This window comes from Podarcis filfolensis (assembly GCF_964270895.1).
Source record: "Podarcis filfolensis genome assembly, chromosome: 3".
NCBI classification, from domain to species: Eukaryota; Metazoa; Chordata; class Lepidosauria; order Squamata; family Lacertidae; genus Podarcis; species Podarcis filfolensis.
The window spans coordinates 88277567-88291811 of NC_139606.1; the positions used below are offsets into that span (position 1 = coordinate 88277567).

Consider the following 14245-nt stretch of genomic DNA (forward strand, 5'->3'; position numbering starts at 1 on the left):
GTCAGTGTGGACGCAAAAGTGTTTTTAATTTTGCAAAAGATGGCATATTTTTATTTTATTTTATTTTTATTCTTTCCTGTCTAATTAGTTTTAGGGAACAAACATAAAAGCTATTCGTTAGCAGTAATATGTAATCTGCTCAAAATATTTGCTTAAATTAGTATTTGCAAACTGTGTTCCGAGTAACTCTGGGATTTAACTGAAACTCTTCAGGGATTTCTTGATGAGAAGATAGATAATTATGGATATGCTGCCTGAAAGACTGCTGGGGAACTATTACTGATTTACCCTGAAATGCAAAGTTGAAGAAAAGTAATGGAAGCATTCTAGGGTGACAAGTGAGCTTAACAAACCTGGCTGTGTGCTTGTCAACTGAGTGCAACCTAGACCAGGATTGGAGGGGTTTTTTCAGTCCAAGGACTGCATTCTTTCAGGGACAACCTTCTAGGAGCCGCTGGTGTGTAGTGGGAAGAACAATGGATGGAAGACTTACTTTTGCACAACAGGTTACATTTCAGGCACACAAATACCAGAGGTTTCTACACACACATACACCTCTCCAGCCCTCATCCAAACAAGACAAATTATCAGAGACCAAGGAAACATTATAGCCACACAAAATTACTTGAGGGTTTGAGCAGGGCCAGTAAGAGATGTGGCCAGAGGAACAGGGAGAGTCTTAAGGGCCAAATAGAGACATGTGGTCCAAAGTTTTCCATCTCTGCCTTAGACCACTGATCTTCAGCTAGTGAGCTGGGACCCAACATGGGGCCATGATCTAAGGAAATTTGAAACAGCAGGTGGCAAAAAAGAGAAAAGAAATGGGTCTCCCAATGTATGTTTGGGCTAAAGGTGGGTCCCTGGTTTGAAATTATTCAAGGCTACTGCCTTAGAACATGCCCCAGAATCTTCTGAAAGACACTTGTAGGAATTTTGAAGCAGTCATCAACAATCCATCAAATGGGGAAAGTGTTCCTGGAAATTACTGACTAAATACTTAAGTCACCCATCACTTCTGTAGTAGGTCACAGTGGTCTCAGAACAATACTTTCATTTGCAGTAGGAAGGCAAAAGCGTATCAGGCAGATATTCCTGTTTCCACTGGACCATAGCTCTGCGGCAGAGCACTTGCAATGCATGCAGAAGGGCCCAGGCTCAACCTTAAGGCATCTCCACTTAAAAGGACCTAGTGGCAGATGCTGGGAAACATCCCCTGCCTGAAACCCTGGAAAGCCACACCCAGAAAGAATAGATGGGCAAATAGCCTGACTTGATATAAGGTAGCTTCCTATGTTCTTGGGGGTCTTTTTGTTTGTCGTTATGACTGTAAGGCTATTGATAGATCTTTTACATCTTATGACTGTTGTGAACTTCTCTTTAACTCTGGTAAAAACGGGATACTAAGTAAATAATGTCAGGGAATGGAGAATACATAATGGCAGAACATGGGATCCATTGTGGACTGTACCTTATCCTTCCTGTATAAACAGCAGGTTATTTCATTTTCATCAGTGGACATGATGCAAAGTAGGTACTTTTGTCTTAGTTGGAAGGAATATGGTTACTTGAGTCACACTGAGCATGAGGAATTAGAACTCTTCAGTTCTGCTTGTATATCACACTATGAGTTATTAACGTATTAACTCCTGAGAACTGAAAAGGCAAAGTCCACGGTGATAGTTTCATTGGGATACATTGATCTGTAAGACTATGCAAATGCTTAACTTCAATTTTTTCTCCCTCTCGCACAAAAAAGCTATGTGAACCTAAAATTACTTCAAAAGCTTGAATGTTTTCACAAATTAAAGTTGATTTTTGCTCCAGAAAGAATCGTGGAGGTACTTTAACTACAATTTGAATTCACAATCAACACACAAACGGATAAAGTTTTTTCCCTACTTCAGTTCAATATGTGCAGAGAGGCGACTGCAATTACAAAAGGATAGTATTTATTTTGGACTTATTAGGAGCACGATCCTAAGCGTGCACCAGTGAAACCCACCTCTCTGCATATTTACTCAGAAGTAAGTCATGCTGGGTGGTATGGAGTGCTTTTTTGGAGGGGGGACGACGCAGGGATACGCATACCCATAAACATTTTGTGAATCTTTGTACTTTTGTCCATTTACTGCATTCATTTCCCCCAATTTGAACTATAAAATGGTGATTTTCTTGAATCAAAATGAGAGTACCCCTAAACATTTTTTAAGGGAAAAAAAAAGCACCGGTGGTATGCAACGAAACAGTTGTGCTAGTGCAATAATTAGTTCCAGAATTGGTGCAAGTGAAAATTACTTTCTTCCCTACATCTCTTCCAGAGGGTTTGGTGGCAGTGGGGGACAAGACCCAGGATAAGTTGGGGTTGTGTGGAAAGGAGGAGAATGTTCCATTGTGGAAAGAAAAATTGTGCTAGCAGAATGGCTCACATCAGTACTGCTGCATGCAACCCACAGAGTTCACAGGGACTTACTCTCAAGTGTACATCTTAGGCATCCTTCAGAAGAACCCTCCATGACATCTACTAGGCTGCAGCAGAGAGAGATAGAGAGACCCTTTGTCAGCTCTGTTGAAATATCAGGTCCATCGGGCCTTTTGCCCCTCAACTGCCACCTGACATCAGCCCCTCAAGCAAACTGCAGTGGAGGGAAGAGAGAAGGGGAGGCGTGGAATTGCATGGGCTCTTCTGAGAAACCAGTTCACTTGTGGCTCCTGCTCTCTTTGGAACTCTTTCCATTCCAGTTGGCCATGATGAACTTCGCCACTAAAACCAGAGTTTGCTCTCCCCCCCCCCCTTCTTTCTACTTCCAGAGGCTTGGGCTTGCAGGGCTGGAGCCTCCAACACGCCTCCTCCTCTCCCTGGACTCTGCAGCCACTTCGGGGTAAGAGCCTTAAGCAAACCGAAGCAGCTGGTAAAACTGGGGGCGCAGCAGCAGCAGCAGCAGCAGCAGAGGATCCCATTTGCCATACTAACCTCACCAGATCAGTCATACAGGATCCCACCACCACGACCTCAGCAGCTGCCATGTCAGAGACAGGTTTAGGACCACAGCACCTAACCTGACTCGCATCTACCTGAGCTGCCTGGGCACTAACTCTCCAACCACCGCTCACCCCGCTTTGCCAGAGGGGGGTCCTTCGCCTGCCCAATATGTGCGCCCTCCAAGGCGCCTGAGTTTTTACTTTGCGCTATCCCGAACTTCGACTGCGGAGCGAGCTCAGCACACCGTTATCAAAGCACCCGTTTATAACTCTGCTGCCCGTTCTAACGGGCGCGATTTTTTTTTTCAGGCGCGCTTTAGTCGCCTATATATCCACGGAAGCCCCGATTTTCTTTTTTTTTTTTTAAAAACTGCCTATCGGGTGCGCGCTCGGCTTTTCTGCAGGAGATTGGCGCGCGGGCGCGCACGCAGGAGCGTGCTGGGCGGAGTGGGAGGGTCTACGCAGGCGCGCGGGGCAAGGCGAGTGGCAGCTGCTGGGTTTCTTGGAGGTTTGTTTGCCCGTACTTCTCCCCTCCCCCCCCCGTGCAGTCTCTCTTTACACACAGCAACAGGGGGTGGGGTGGGGGGCAAAGATGGTTCCCCTTCAGGCTGGGTGGGGTGGGTGGATGCTGGTGGGGTTTCCCCACCCCTTCTCTTTCTCTGCTTATTGGGGGAGCAAAGCATGTAGTAAGGGAGGGTTAACAACCCCTCAGACCTGGGCATTTGGCGGGGGGAAACCGTTTTATAGGAAACAGCCACTACCAATTGTGTGTAAGGCTTCTGCTGTACTTACTTGTAGGTGCTGCTAATTTATGAATCAATACTGCTGCTCATAATACCCGTTTCCTGTGTTTCTTAATAGATTGCAGGGTTGCAGCAGCTGGTGCCCTTGCTGGGCTCATGTGCCACTCCTTCTTGCTACAGGTAGAAAGCCAGTTGTAGCGGATAAGTCCCCTGGCTCAGGCATCATCTCTACCATGAGCTTAAGCAGCCATTTAACTGGATCCGCTGCATCTGCAATATGGGTATAATAAATAAATAAATAATTGGTCCAGTAGCACCTTAGAGACCACATAAAAGCTTATACAGTGGTACCTCGGGTTACAGACGCTTCAGGTTACAGACTCTGCTAACCCAGAAATAATACCTCGGGTTAAGAACTTTGCTTCAGGATGAGAACAGATATCGCATGCAGCAGGACGCTCCATTAGCTAAAGTGGTACCTCAGGTTAAGAACAGTTTCAGTTTAAGAATGGACCTCCAGAACGAATTAAGTTCTTAACCTGAGGTACCACTGTACCCAGAACAAACTTAGTTGGTCTCTAAGGTGCTACTGGACCAAAAAAATTCTTTATTTATTTCAACTGCGTCAGACCAACACAGCTACCTACCTGAATCTAGAATCATGGGTATAATAATTCTTTTAAGTACACACACACACACACACACACTTTCCAAGTTTATACATTTCACTAATTTTACAGTCATTTTAACATTTCAAAATTGGGAAACGGGTATAATAATTCTAGTCTACCGTGTAAGGTTGTTGTGATATCACGTGTGTGAAGTGTGCGTTCGGTGCTTGAACGGCTATCTGTGCATGCCAAGTATGAGTAGTTTATGTTACGTTGAGGAAGACTGTTGAGTTTTACAACACATAGCTGTCAAAGGTAAGGGTGCCCTACAAAAACAAGTGCCAGCTGCCTACCATCAATATGAGGATAGGAGCTTGAAGAACTGCTTCCAGTCAGAGTTGACAGTACTGGGCTAGACGGACCAGTGCTCTGACTTGGGATAAGACAGCTTCATGTGAGGGTTGTGTAAACAATTTATAAATTTATGAATCTATAAATAAAACTGGGAAATGATTCAATGGCATTTAACCATTTATCTTATTTCTGAAATGTTCAGTTTTGTTTGCAGCACTGTAGTCTTCTGCACTTTTATATGAATATTGTTATATACTACTTACAAAGTTTAATGCAATCTCATATGTAGTATTTGGGCAGAAATTCAAAGCACGTTAAGTTTTCTATTGTTACTAAGAGACACTTTTCTCCCAATATTTTTTTTTCAATTTTATTTGGATAAAAATAATAAGCACAGCATATTTGATCTCGGTTCTGACTTAACAAGGTATTTTAGTAAATTGTTTGGAATGGTAGGTAAATTTTATACTCTGGTAAACTTTAAAATGTGTTAATGGTCACTAAGCTCATTGAGAGATTAATAAAAAGGGCACTGTCCAACTGCTGAAGTAACTATCAGGCCTGCACAACTGGTGACACACTGAGTTGAGCACAGCCCATCAGCTGGATACAGTTGTCTGTCAAGAGCCTGACAACCACCCCTCCACCTCTGCTTTTGTCACCCCAAGCAACCAGCAGAACCAGAAGATTTATCAAGTCAGTGGTGGGCTATTCTCATCTTGTTAGGTCATAAGTTGTGTTGTATTTTATAATGGACCACTGAACAAAATGAGAGAACCATGTTTTATGAGTGAGATGCTTAGTAAATATTAGGAGTGCAAATGGTTGTGTGGCTATAACTGTGGACCATAGCCAAGTGGATGGGCAGCAGCTAGCCCAAATGTGCCCCCTGTTCCCAGCAGGCTTTGCTTCCATTTCCTTTCCCTTGGCCCCTACTTGCATCAGCCTTTTTAAAAAAGTTGCTTGCTTTCATCATCCTTTCCTTGCTTGCCTTGTCTTTGGCCCTGCCTTGTGTGTCAGGTCTCAAGAGTCGTCTCTTTTAAAATATGTATAGAAATGGTGTGGCTACTCTTTGATACGTTCACAATTATTTTTCCTTGCAGAACTGTGTGCACCTTGCAGATTAGGATGTCCCCTGAAGTTGCTTTGCACAGAATATCTCCAGCACTTTCTCCTTTTGTTTCTAATGTGGTCAGGAATGGAAAAGTAGGATTGGATGCAACTAACTGTTTAAGGATTACAGATCTGAAATCTGGGTAAGTGCCCTCAATGAATTCAAATAATGTCTATGTGCCAATATTTGTTGTCAGTAATCACATTCAATTTATTAGGAATGAAGAAATTTAAGAAGTTTTAGCAAGGCTATAGAAATCGTGATGTGTAGTGCAACACAATTGGATTTAATATTATTATTCATTGGTAGAGCTTGGTAATTGATTTCAGAAATGAATCTAATGTGTTTGAGCATTTCATTTCCATATCACATTTGGTTTTGTATCCAACCCTAAATGCCTGTCTTAAGTATTTGGCTATACATAATCTGAAAAATAGGGCTTCCCCAAAGTTAACTTTTCTTAAGATGTTACTGTTAAATGCTAGTTATATTGTGTAAGAATTTTCTTGTTGTTGAATACCACCTTTAATCTTTTACTGTTGGCAATAATGCTAGATGGAGGTTTAGCACTAGATCTAGGGACACGGGTGGTGCTGTGGTCTAAACCACTGAGCCTCTTGGGCTTGCTGATCGTAAGGTCAGCAGTTCAAATCCATGCAACGGGGTGAGCTCCCATTGCTTTGCCCAGCACCTGCCAACCTAGCAGTTCAAAAGCATACCAGCACAAGTAGATAAATAGGTACTGCTGCAGCAGGAAGGTAAACTGCATTTCCATGCACTCTGGCACTTGCCACGGTATTCTGTGCACCAGAATCAGTTTAGTCATGCTGGCCACATGACCCCAAAAAGCTGTCTGCGGGCAAACGCCGGCTCCCTCAGCCTGAAAGCCATAGTCAAATTTGACTAGTCTTAATTGTCCAGGGGTCCTTTACCTTTTTTACCTTAGGACTAGGATTGGGCTGAGGAAGAACTTTTATTTTAGGAAAGAACTGCAGCTTAGTGATATAGTGCATGCTTTGCAAGCAAAAGGTCCAAGGTTCAGTCTCCAAAATCTTTACATAGGGAGAATACCCCTATCTGAAACCCTGGAATGCTGCTTCCATACAATGTATTGAGCTAGGTGAACTATGTTCCTAAACATGACTCTTCTACCTGGCCAGAAGGCCACCAATAGATGTAGGATGGTAGCTGTAACTTTGCATACATTACTGATGTCCAATGAACCCTCAGTATAACTTGGTGTTGTATCAGCCATAACCACAAGTCTAGAGAAGCAATAGTAATAAATTTCAGTGGCTGACACTGCTGTCAAGCACGAACACTATGACATGTTTCTGTGCTGATTTCTTCATTAGTGGGTCTGTTCTGACAGCTGACATTTCTGAGCTGTGGGGAATAATTGAGCATAGCTCACACAACATAATAAGCACGTTCTTAACCTAGGGATTTGCTCATATAATTTTAATATACAATAGGTCTTGCTTTTTCTGGGAAACTCCCCTGTAACCTATTTTATTTAAATATTTTATGCTGTCTCTTTCAGCCTATTTAAAGACACCTAAGGTGACTAATAATACCCATAATAAGATAAAAATAAACAACGACCAACCAACAAATTCATAAAAAATAGTAAAATAAATCAATAAATTGAAACACCAGCAGTAGCGAGATTCAAAACTACCGAAGTTGACCACTGCCTAAGTCATACATGTTCATCTGAAAGAGGGAGCCAGGTGTGGCTCACCTGGGCGGTGAATTGCAAATCTAGGCATCGCTATTGAAAAGGTACAAATTCCACATTGGGTGTAATTAGAAAAGGAATAAATAAAATAAAACTGGCAAAACAATACCAAATAACCACACTTGGAATACTGTGTACAGTTTTGGTCACCGTGTCTCAGAAAGGATTTTGCAGAGCTGGAAAAGTTGCAGAAAAAGGCAGCCAAATGATCAAGGAAGGGGCTCAAGGACAGGTTACAACATCTGCGTCTTTTTAGCTTGTAAAAAAGGTGAATGAGGTTAGACATGGTAGGTGTGTGAGCGATTATGCATTGTGTGGAGAAAGATATGTTATGTTCTCTCTATCATAATATTAGAAGAAAGGGTCATCAGATACAGGGCAGACTAAAGGATGCACTTTTGCACACAGCACTTAGTTAAAGATGTGATGATAGCCACATCTTTGAAAGTGGCTTGAAAGATAAGACTGTCAGTGGCTACCAGGCATAATGACCGTATCATTTCAACACAGATAACTTGCAACTTAAATACATTTAACTTGTGCGCATTCAGCTTTACAGGCTTGGCTAAAAAAAAGGGGACAGGCATCAAGGTAAAAGAAACACTTTGAAATAGTTGGAAATTAATTGACAACCAGTGAATAATCCTGGTTCATCTGAATCACGAACTCTATCTTCTGCACTCTGTACTGATCAAAGTGTCTGAAAACATCCTCGCATATAGTACGTTGCAGTAGTCCAGTCCAAAGTTGATAATGGCATGCATAGTGGTGGCCTTTTCTAGGAGACGGTCCAGCTGGTATACTAGCCAAAGCATGATGTAAATGTTTCTGGCCATGGCTGCTACCTTGGCTTCTTGGAGCCTAGCAGGATCCAGGAGCACTCTCAGACTGCAAACTTGATCCATCAGGCATAGTTAAACTCTGCTACAACAAGGCAACTGTCTATTTAGCCTAGATAAGCTGAGCCCCTTGCTAACTGTATTTCTGCCATTATTTAGCATAGTAGTGAGGGGCAGTCATATTTCCAAATCTTATTTTTTTTGGTGCCAACACAGCTGTGTTGGTTTTGTGAAATGAGTTTGAGTTTGCCTTTAAGTATCTTAATGTGTAACTTGGACAACTTCAAGACACTTTCTCCCCCCAAAGCACCCAAAGTTTAATATTTTAGAACTACTGTTACAGAAGGCTCAGAATATGATACGGCAAACTTGTGGATAAGCTTTCTCTACTCTGTGGATGGGGGCAGAGCAAAAGCAAGCAAGATACGACTTTACACAACCAGGAAATGTTGCAGGATATGCTTCAGTTTTCTTGTATGGTGCCTGCATCTATTTGATTTATATCTTGGGAACCACTATTAATGCTCAATTTTCTCACTACTACTTCCTTTTCTCTTGACAGCATTTGTAGCTCCTTAAAAGTATTTTGCTAACTAATACTTTTTGCTCAGAAAGTACCTGCTTTTGAAATCTCTTGTGTAGCTTTATCAAAAAGTAATTTGACAAAATGTAGCCGCAGCTGCTGTTAGCTCTCATTTCTAGACCAGTATTTTTATATATATATACGTTTTTTAAAAAGCAGAATCTTAACAGCCTGGAAAATACTTAGTGTTGCTTTTAAGGATGCTCTTATTATTATCTCTATTACACCGTAAAGTATATTATCCTTTCTCCCCCTGCTATTCTGAAGTGAACTAAATGAAGTGGTTTATTTGCAAAATCAGAAATACCTTTTTTATTCCAACTGGGTATGTTTATCTAGAAGATGAGAAGACAAGGGTGCAGGGACAGTGGGCATGATTGCATTCTTCAGATGTCTGAAGAGCTGTCAAATGAAGAGAGCAAAGACTTATCCTCTCCTGCCCCAGACAGCAGGACTAGATTGATGGGTGCAAGTTATAGGAAGGTAAATTTTAATGAGACCTTGGAAGAAATACCTGAAAGATCAGTTTGACAAGGAACCCAATTACTTACAGGGGTGGGGACAACCTTTTATTAGGTATGCTCTAGCTCTGAACATGAGGCTGGACTAAACACTCTTCAAATCTATGATTTACAAGGAAGATTGGAATCACATGTCAAGCTACAGCTCAGTATGATGTCCAATAAGCAATAATCTGCTGCTGATGTGTTATAGGGAACTTGTGAAGTTAAATGTCATGCATTTGTGATTGTTTCAATGGATGTTGGGAGTTCAGTGCAAAAGATGGATCTGTCCATGAGTTTGAATAGGTGTTTAGAATATCGGGCCATGCTGGGGCGAAACTTAAATGTGGAGCCTTTAATGGTAGACCACGAGGGAAATTATTCACAGGCCAGTGTTTCTGCTTGGGGTGCAACCCTCTCATGCACTGGTGGTCACTCACTGCTTGATTTTGATTCTGTATCCACTGCCAACTCTCTCCTCCCTCTCTACATCTTGGGGACATGTGATGACTGTTTAGTGGTGAGCAGTGACACTGAGCATGGCCAAAGGTGCCCATGGCAGTACGCTGGAGTTATTTTTAGATCATCCCTATTGGCAGCTCTTCACAGAGAATCCCCAAACGGCTTTGGTTTTTTTAAAATCAACCTTTTTGAATTTTTTGTCAGATGTGTGAAGTGGGGTGGGGAGGAAGTCTGATGTTATATAAGATAATAAAGACATACATATTTATAAATGAAAACTTCAAGGAAAAACCCCGAATACAGCAAGGCTATAGCATAAATGTGACAACGACACAGAATAATTCCTTGTATCGTATAAAAGTCAGTTAATAAAGGGTTGAGAAGGTTATTGAATGGCTTACTAAAGAGGCAAGTGAATCCTATGCATGTTTACTTTTATGTAACCCCCCACTGTATTCACTGAATTCCCACCTATGGCAGTGCATAGGACTGCAGCCGTAATAGCCATCTGAGGTATGTATTAGGTATTTTATTATATTATGGGGATGTTTTCCTTGAGAGAAAGCAAGTCCACATGCAATATATGGAGGAACTGTTGCAGCCATTGCTCTTTTCTTTTTGGACAGGAACCATTAATAATAATAATAAAATTTTATTTATATCCCGCCCTCCCCAGCTGAAGCTGGGCTCAGAGCAGCTAACAATAATAAAAGTATTGAAGAACACATAAGGAAATGTGGATGAGGAGCAGTTTCCTACTTTTATTTGTTAACAGGAGCAACTGGAATGGACAAGAGATCCTGTACTGTGTTTTTATTTCTAAAGTACTTTACATACTTTGAGTGCTTTACAGTAAATAAAAGCCGACACCAATCATGACTTTCAGATTTCTGATTACTTTGGTTTTCCTATGCTTTTATCTAATGCCTTTGTCATTTAATCTGGGCATGTTGCTCATTGATCAGACTCTGATATTGTGTGCATCTTGGTCCTTCAATTCCCTCTTCTTTCCCTTCTAGCTGCATGTCCTTGACTCTTGGGCCCAGCTGTGATCGCTTTAAGTTGCATATTCCATATGCTGGAGAAACACTAAAATGTAAGTGCTCAAACTTTAAAGTCAACTACCTTCTGAGACTAACTGGGGAAAGTGCTCCTGTATGGAATGCTCTCCCCAGGGAGGCTTTCATGGTGCTGAACCTTCATTTGGTACAAGACTGATAGAAAACATTTCTATTCCCCTAAATGTTTTAGATAATGTTTGTTAACTGTGTTCTGATTGTGGTGGTTTATGAAGATACATTTCTGTTGCTTTTAGCCATGTGTTTATTTTTTTATATGCTGATCATTTGGTTATTTATGTATTTTTAATGAACATAATTGAACCAGTGAGTCCCATTAGCAGAAACCCTGCACAATGAGTACTGCTCATGCAATGAGGCTTTCTCCCTCCCACCCCCGTGTCCCCTGAAATAAGCTCACGGGGTAGAGGGTATCAGGAAACTAGCCAGAACAGCATACAGGAGAAGGAAGGGTGGGGTTTTTTTCCATCTGGCAAGCCAAAAGGATTGCCCTGATGGAGCGATGGTCTTAGCATGATGTTGTATTCCTCCCCATGTATTGTTAAGCTGCCTTGGGAGTTGTAAAGTTGAAGCGTGGGGTAACACATGTTTTAAATAAACAGATTAGAGGTGTTTCTGTTGCATCTTCTATATCTGTTAAAATATGCATGTGCATTGACTCCCTTTTACCAGTTTGTTAATCAACCTTGTCAAAGCTTCCAGGCTTTATGGAACTGGCTCTCACGACAGCAGCCATTGCAGCCCTTGTTCTGCATCCAAGAAATGCCTGGCTTGAGGAGAGAGTGCAGTGCAGGGAATGGGGAGGCAAGATTGGATGAGGCACTGAAGGGCAGGTCTCCCCTCCAGTGCAGTCTTTTTAAACCGCGAGGGCTCGTCTCTCCTGCAGCTGACATGATCTGGCAGTTGGTCTAGTAGATCTGTCCCTGTTGCAGCTGGGGAATAAAAAAATCTGCCTGTGCAGCAAACCCAGTGGAGTCCCTTCTGGGGAAGGCATTTGGCCTTGAGGGATGTATGCCCAGGTCCTTAGTCCTGGGAGGTGGAGGAATTGAGCCTGGCAGGCAGGTTTCCAAAGGTCTCAGCTCTCTCCTGTGCAGTCATCAGTCTCTGGCAGTATGTGGGGCTCTGTTTTAAGAATAGGGGAGTTTCTAATTCTATTGATCTTTTTGGTTGCTTTTTGTGGGCAGTTGTTGTTTTAATGGTGAAGCTTTTCTAGTAAGTGTCTGTTCTTCTGTACAGGCGTTGGTTGACAGATCTCAGTTTGGACTACATCACTCTCACACACTCCACATCACATCACTCTTAAAGTGGACCATAAACCAAGAAAGTGTTTTGAAGTCAGTGGGAGAAAGCAAGTGGGAAGTGGTCAGTGAATCACCCCCTAAGATGCAATCCAAACCTATTACATCAGTGGTGGAAACATCTAATTCAATGGAGTTAAAGATGGCATCTTACATGATGTGGTAGCATCTGGTTTTGTGGGTTACCACTTTTAGAGTTCATTCTGTTGCCTGTGTGTGGTTTTATATTAGATTGAGATCTTTGAAACTGTTAATTGTGTAAGTCACATGAAAGGAAAATGGCATCAGGAAACAAAGGAGCAAGTATAGCTTTTAATTTCTTTATTGCTGTAATTGACCAAATGCGATGCTCATTTCCTAAAAAGGCAATGAGTTGTTGGCATCCGTCTTTCTCAAGAAACAATGGAAGAGTGTGTCACTGAGGGTAAGGTCAAACCGTTGGTGAGTTACAGCACCTGCTGTGGCTGTAGAGACCTATATGAGAGAGGCATGTTTTATTACAGCTGGGGAAGATGAAGGCACCCAGTTTCACTGTTATATATGCACCATGATGTTTCTTCTCTCTGTGCTCCTCCCAGCGGTCATGAGTATTGCTTGGTTTGGTAGCCAGCTATCAGATTCTGGAATATCGATAGGGAGCTCATATACAAAGGACATGAAGCTGATCTTATCCAAGCTTCTGCTTTAAGGTAGGGTGTGAATATCCTCATGACACACTAGCATTCATTACGTAATTCTTTCTCCAGGTAAGTTTATTAAAATATATCAGATAGTTAGACAAAATGAACCAAGTCCCATATTAATGAGGGGAATCATTTTTCATGAGTTGCTGTCATGTGGGAAATTCAGACAGGTAACTTTTTTGGGCCTCGTGTAGAAATAGTTTTTCAAAAATCAGTATTTACTCTATGGAAGAGGGTTTAGCCATTGATGTGCTTGATGTTAGTCTTTTTGGCTGTGTACACACAGCAGTTTAAAGTGAATTTGAGGTGTGCATGTTTTTCACATCCACCTGACATTGTCCTCATCCAAGTGGCAGCCATTGCTCCCTACCCCCTGTTTAATTTGGACATTCCCAATTGATGGATAAAGTGGGGCAAACACAATTGGGGTTCTTTTAATAAACCCAGTGTTTTGTGTAATATGCTATATTGGAAAACCCGTATCTAAAAAAAGATTTTAAAAAATGTGTTAGGCACAGGTGAACAAATACTTGCATGCATTCCCACAGTGACCCTCAGATTTCCAGAACTTGGAGTGATTGAGGAAGTACTAATTGAGGCAAGGGGACAACAGCACACAATTTGAATACATCCCCTCAAGCACTGCCCAGTAGTGTAGCTGGAAAACAAAAATCTCTTGAGACAAAGTACATTTGAAAGTGCTCCTCTGTTGACAGACATGCAGAAAAGCTTGCATGGAAAAATCAGATCTGTGTGACGCATGTGCGTATTACCATTCTGGTGTGTACACTGCCTTAGCCTTATAAGTCGTCTATTTCTTCCTAGTTCAAGGGCTTCGTTCTCAGTTGCCTGAACATGCACAGGTCTCTTTGTATTGGTGTTTACAAGCCTCTGTCATTCATGTTTAAATGGCCACCCAATGAGAATGATACGTTATTTCTAAGGTGCCTGGGTGGCCTTTGACCTGTACAAGCTGCACCAATATATCTGAACAAGAGGACATATTGCAAGCTAATGTAAATTGTTTAACCACTACTCTTGCAGTTTTTTTTCTGTTTCATATATACTCATGTAATCGCTGAGGAGAAAATTATATTCTACCATCTTATTCTAGTTGCTAAGACTGGCTTTCTGAATTGTCAGTAAAAGACAACTGGAAAACAAGTAGCAAGTAGTCTATGTATTTTAATAGAGCATAGAAGCTTTTGCGTTCCTAAAATGTAGGAAATGTTTTATCATCCAGAGTACGTGTTTAT

General features: G+C 41.7%; 2 protein-coding genes across 4 annotated transcripts in view; one reads left to right on the forward strand and one right to left on the reverse strand.

Moving 5' to 3' along the window:
- The window catches only part of RBKS (ribokinase), a 78900-nt gene extending 75659 nt beyond the window's left edge, over positions 1–3241 (reverse strand). The window contains exon 1 of one of the 3 annotated variants that reach the window (XM_083604620.1): positions 3073–3239. Coding sequence is in view for 2 of the 3 variants with exons in the window: in XM_083604618.1 (XP_083460744.1) it covers positions 2972–3024 (53 nt within the window). In the remaining variant the exon portion in view is untranslated. Of the gene's footprint in view, positions 1–2971 lie in introns of all 3 variants that reach the window. The other 2 variants (XM_083604618.1, XM_083604619.1) reach the window with 2 other exon arrangements.
- Positions 3242–3402: 161 nt separating this feature from the next.
- Positions 3403–14245, forward strand: part of BABAM2 (BRISC and BRCA1 A complex member 2) — a 129379-nt gene continuing 118536 nt past the window's right edge. The window contains exons 1-3 of the mRNA XM_083604607.1: positions 3403–3487; positions 5791–5943; positions 10949–11025. Coding sequence (XP_083460733.1) covers positions 5816–5943; positions 10949–11025 — 205 coding nt within the window. The 5' untranslated portion in view covers positions 3403–3487; positions 5791–5815. The remainder of the gene's footprint in view (positions 3488–5790; positions 5944–10948; positions 11026–14245) is intronic.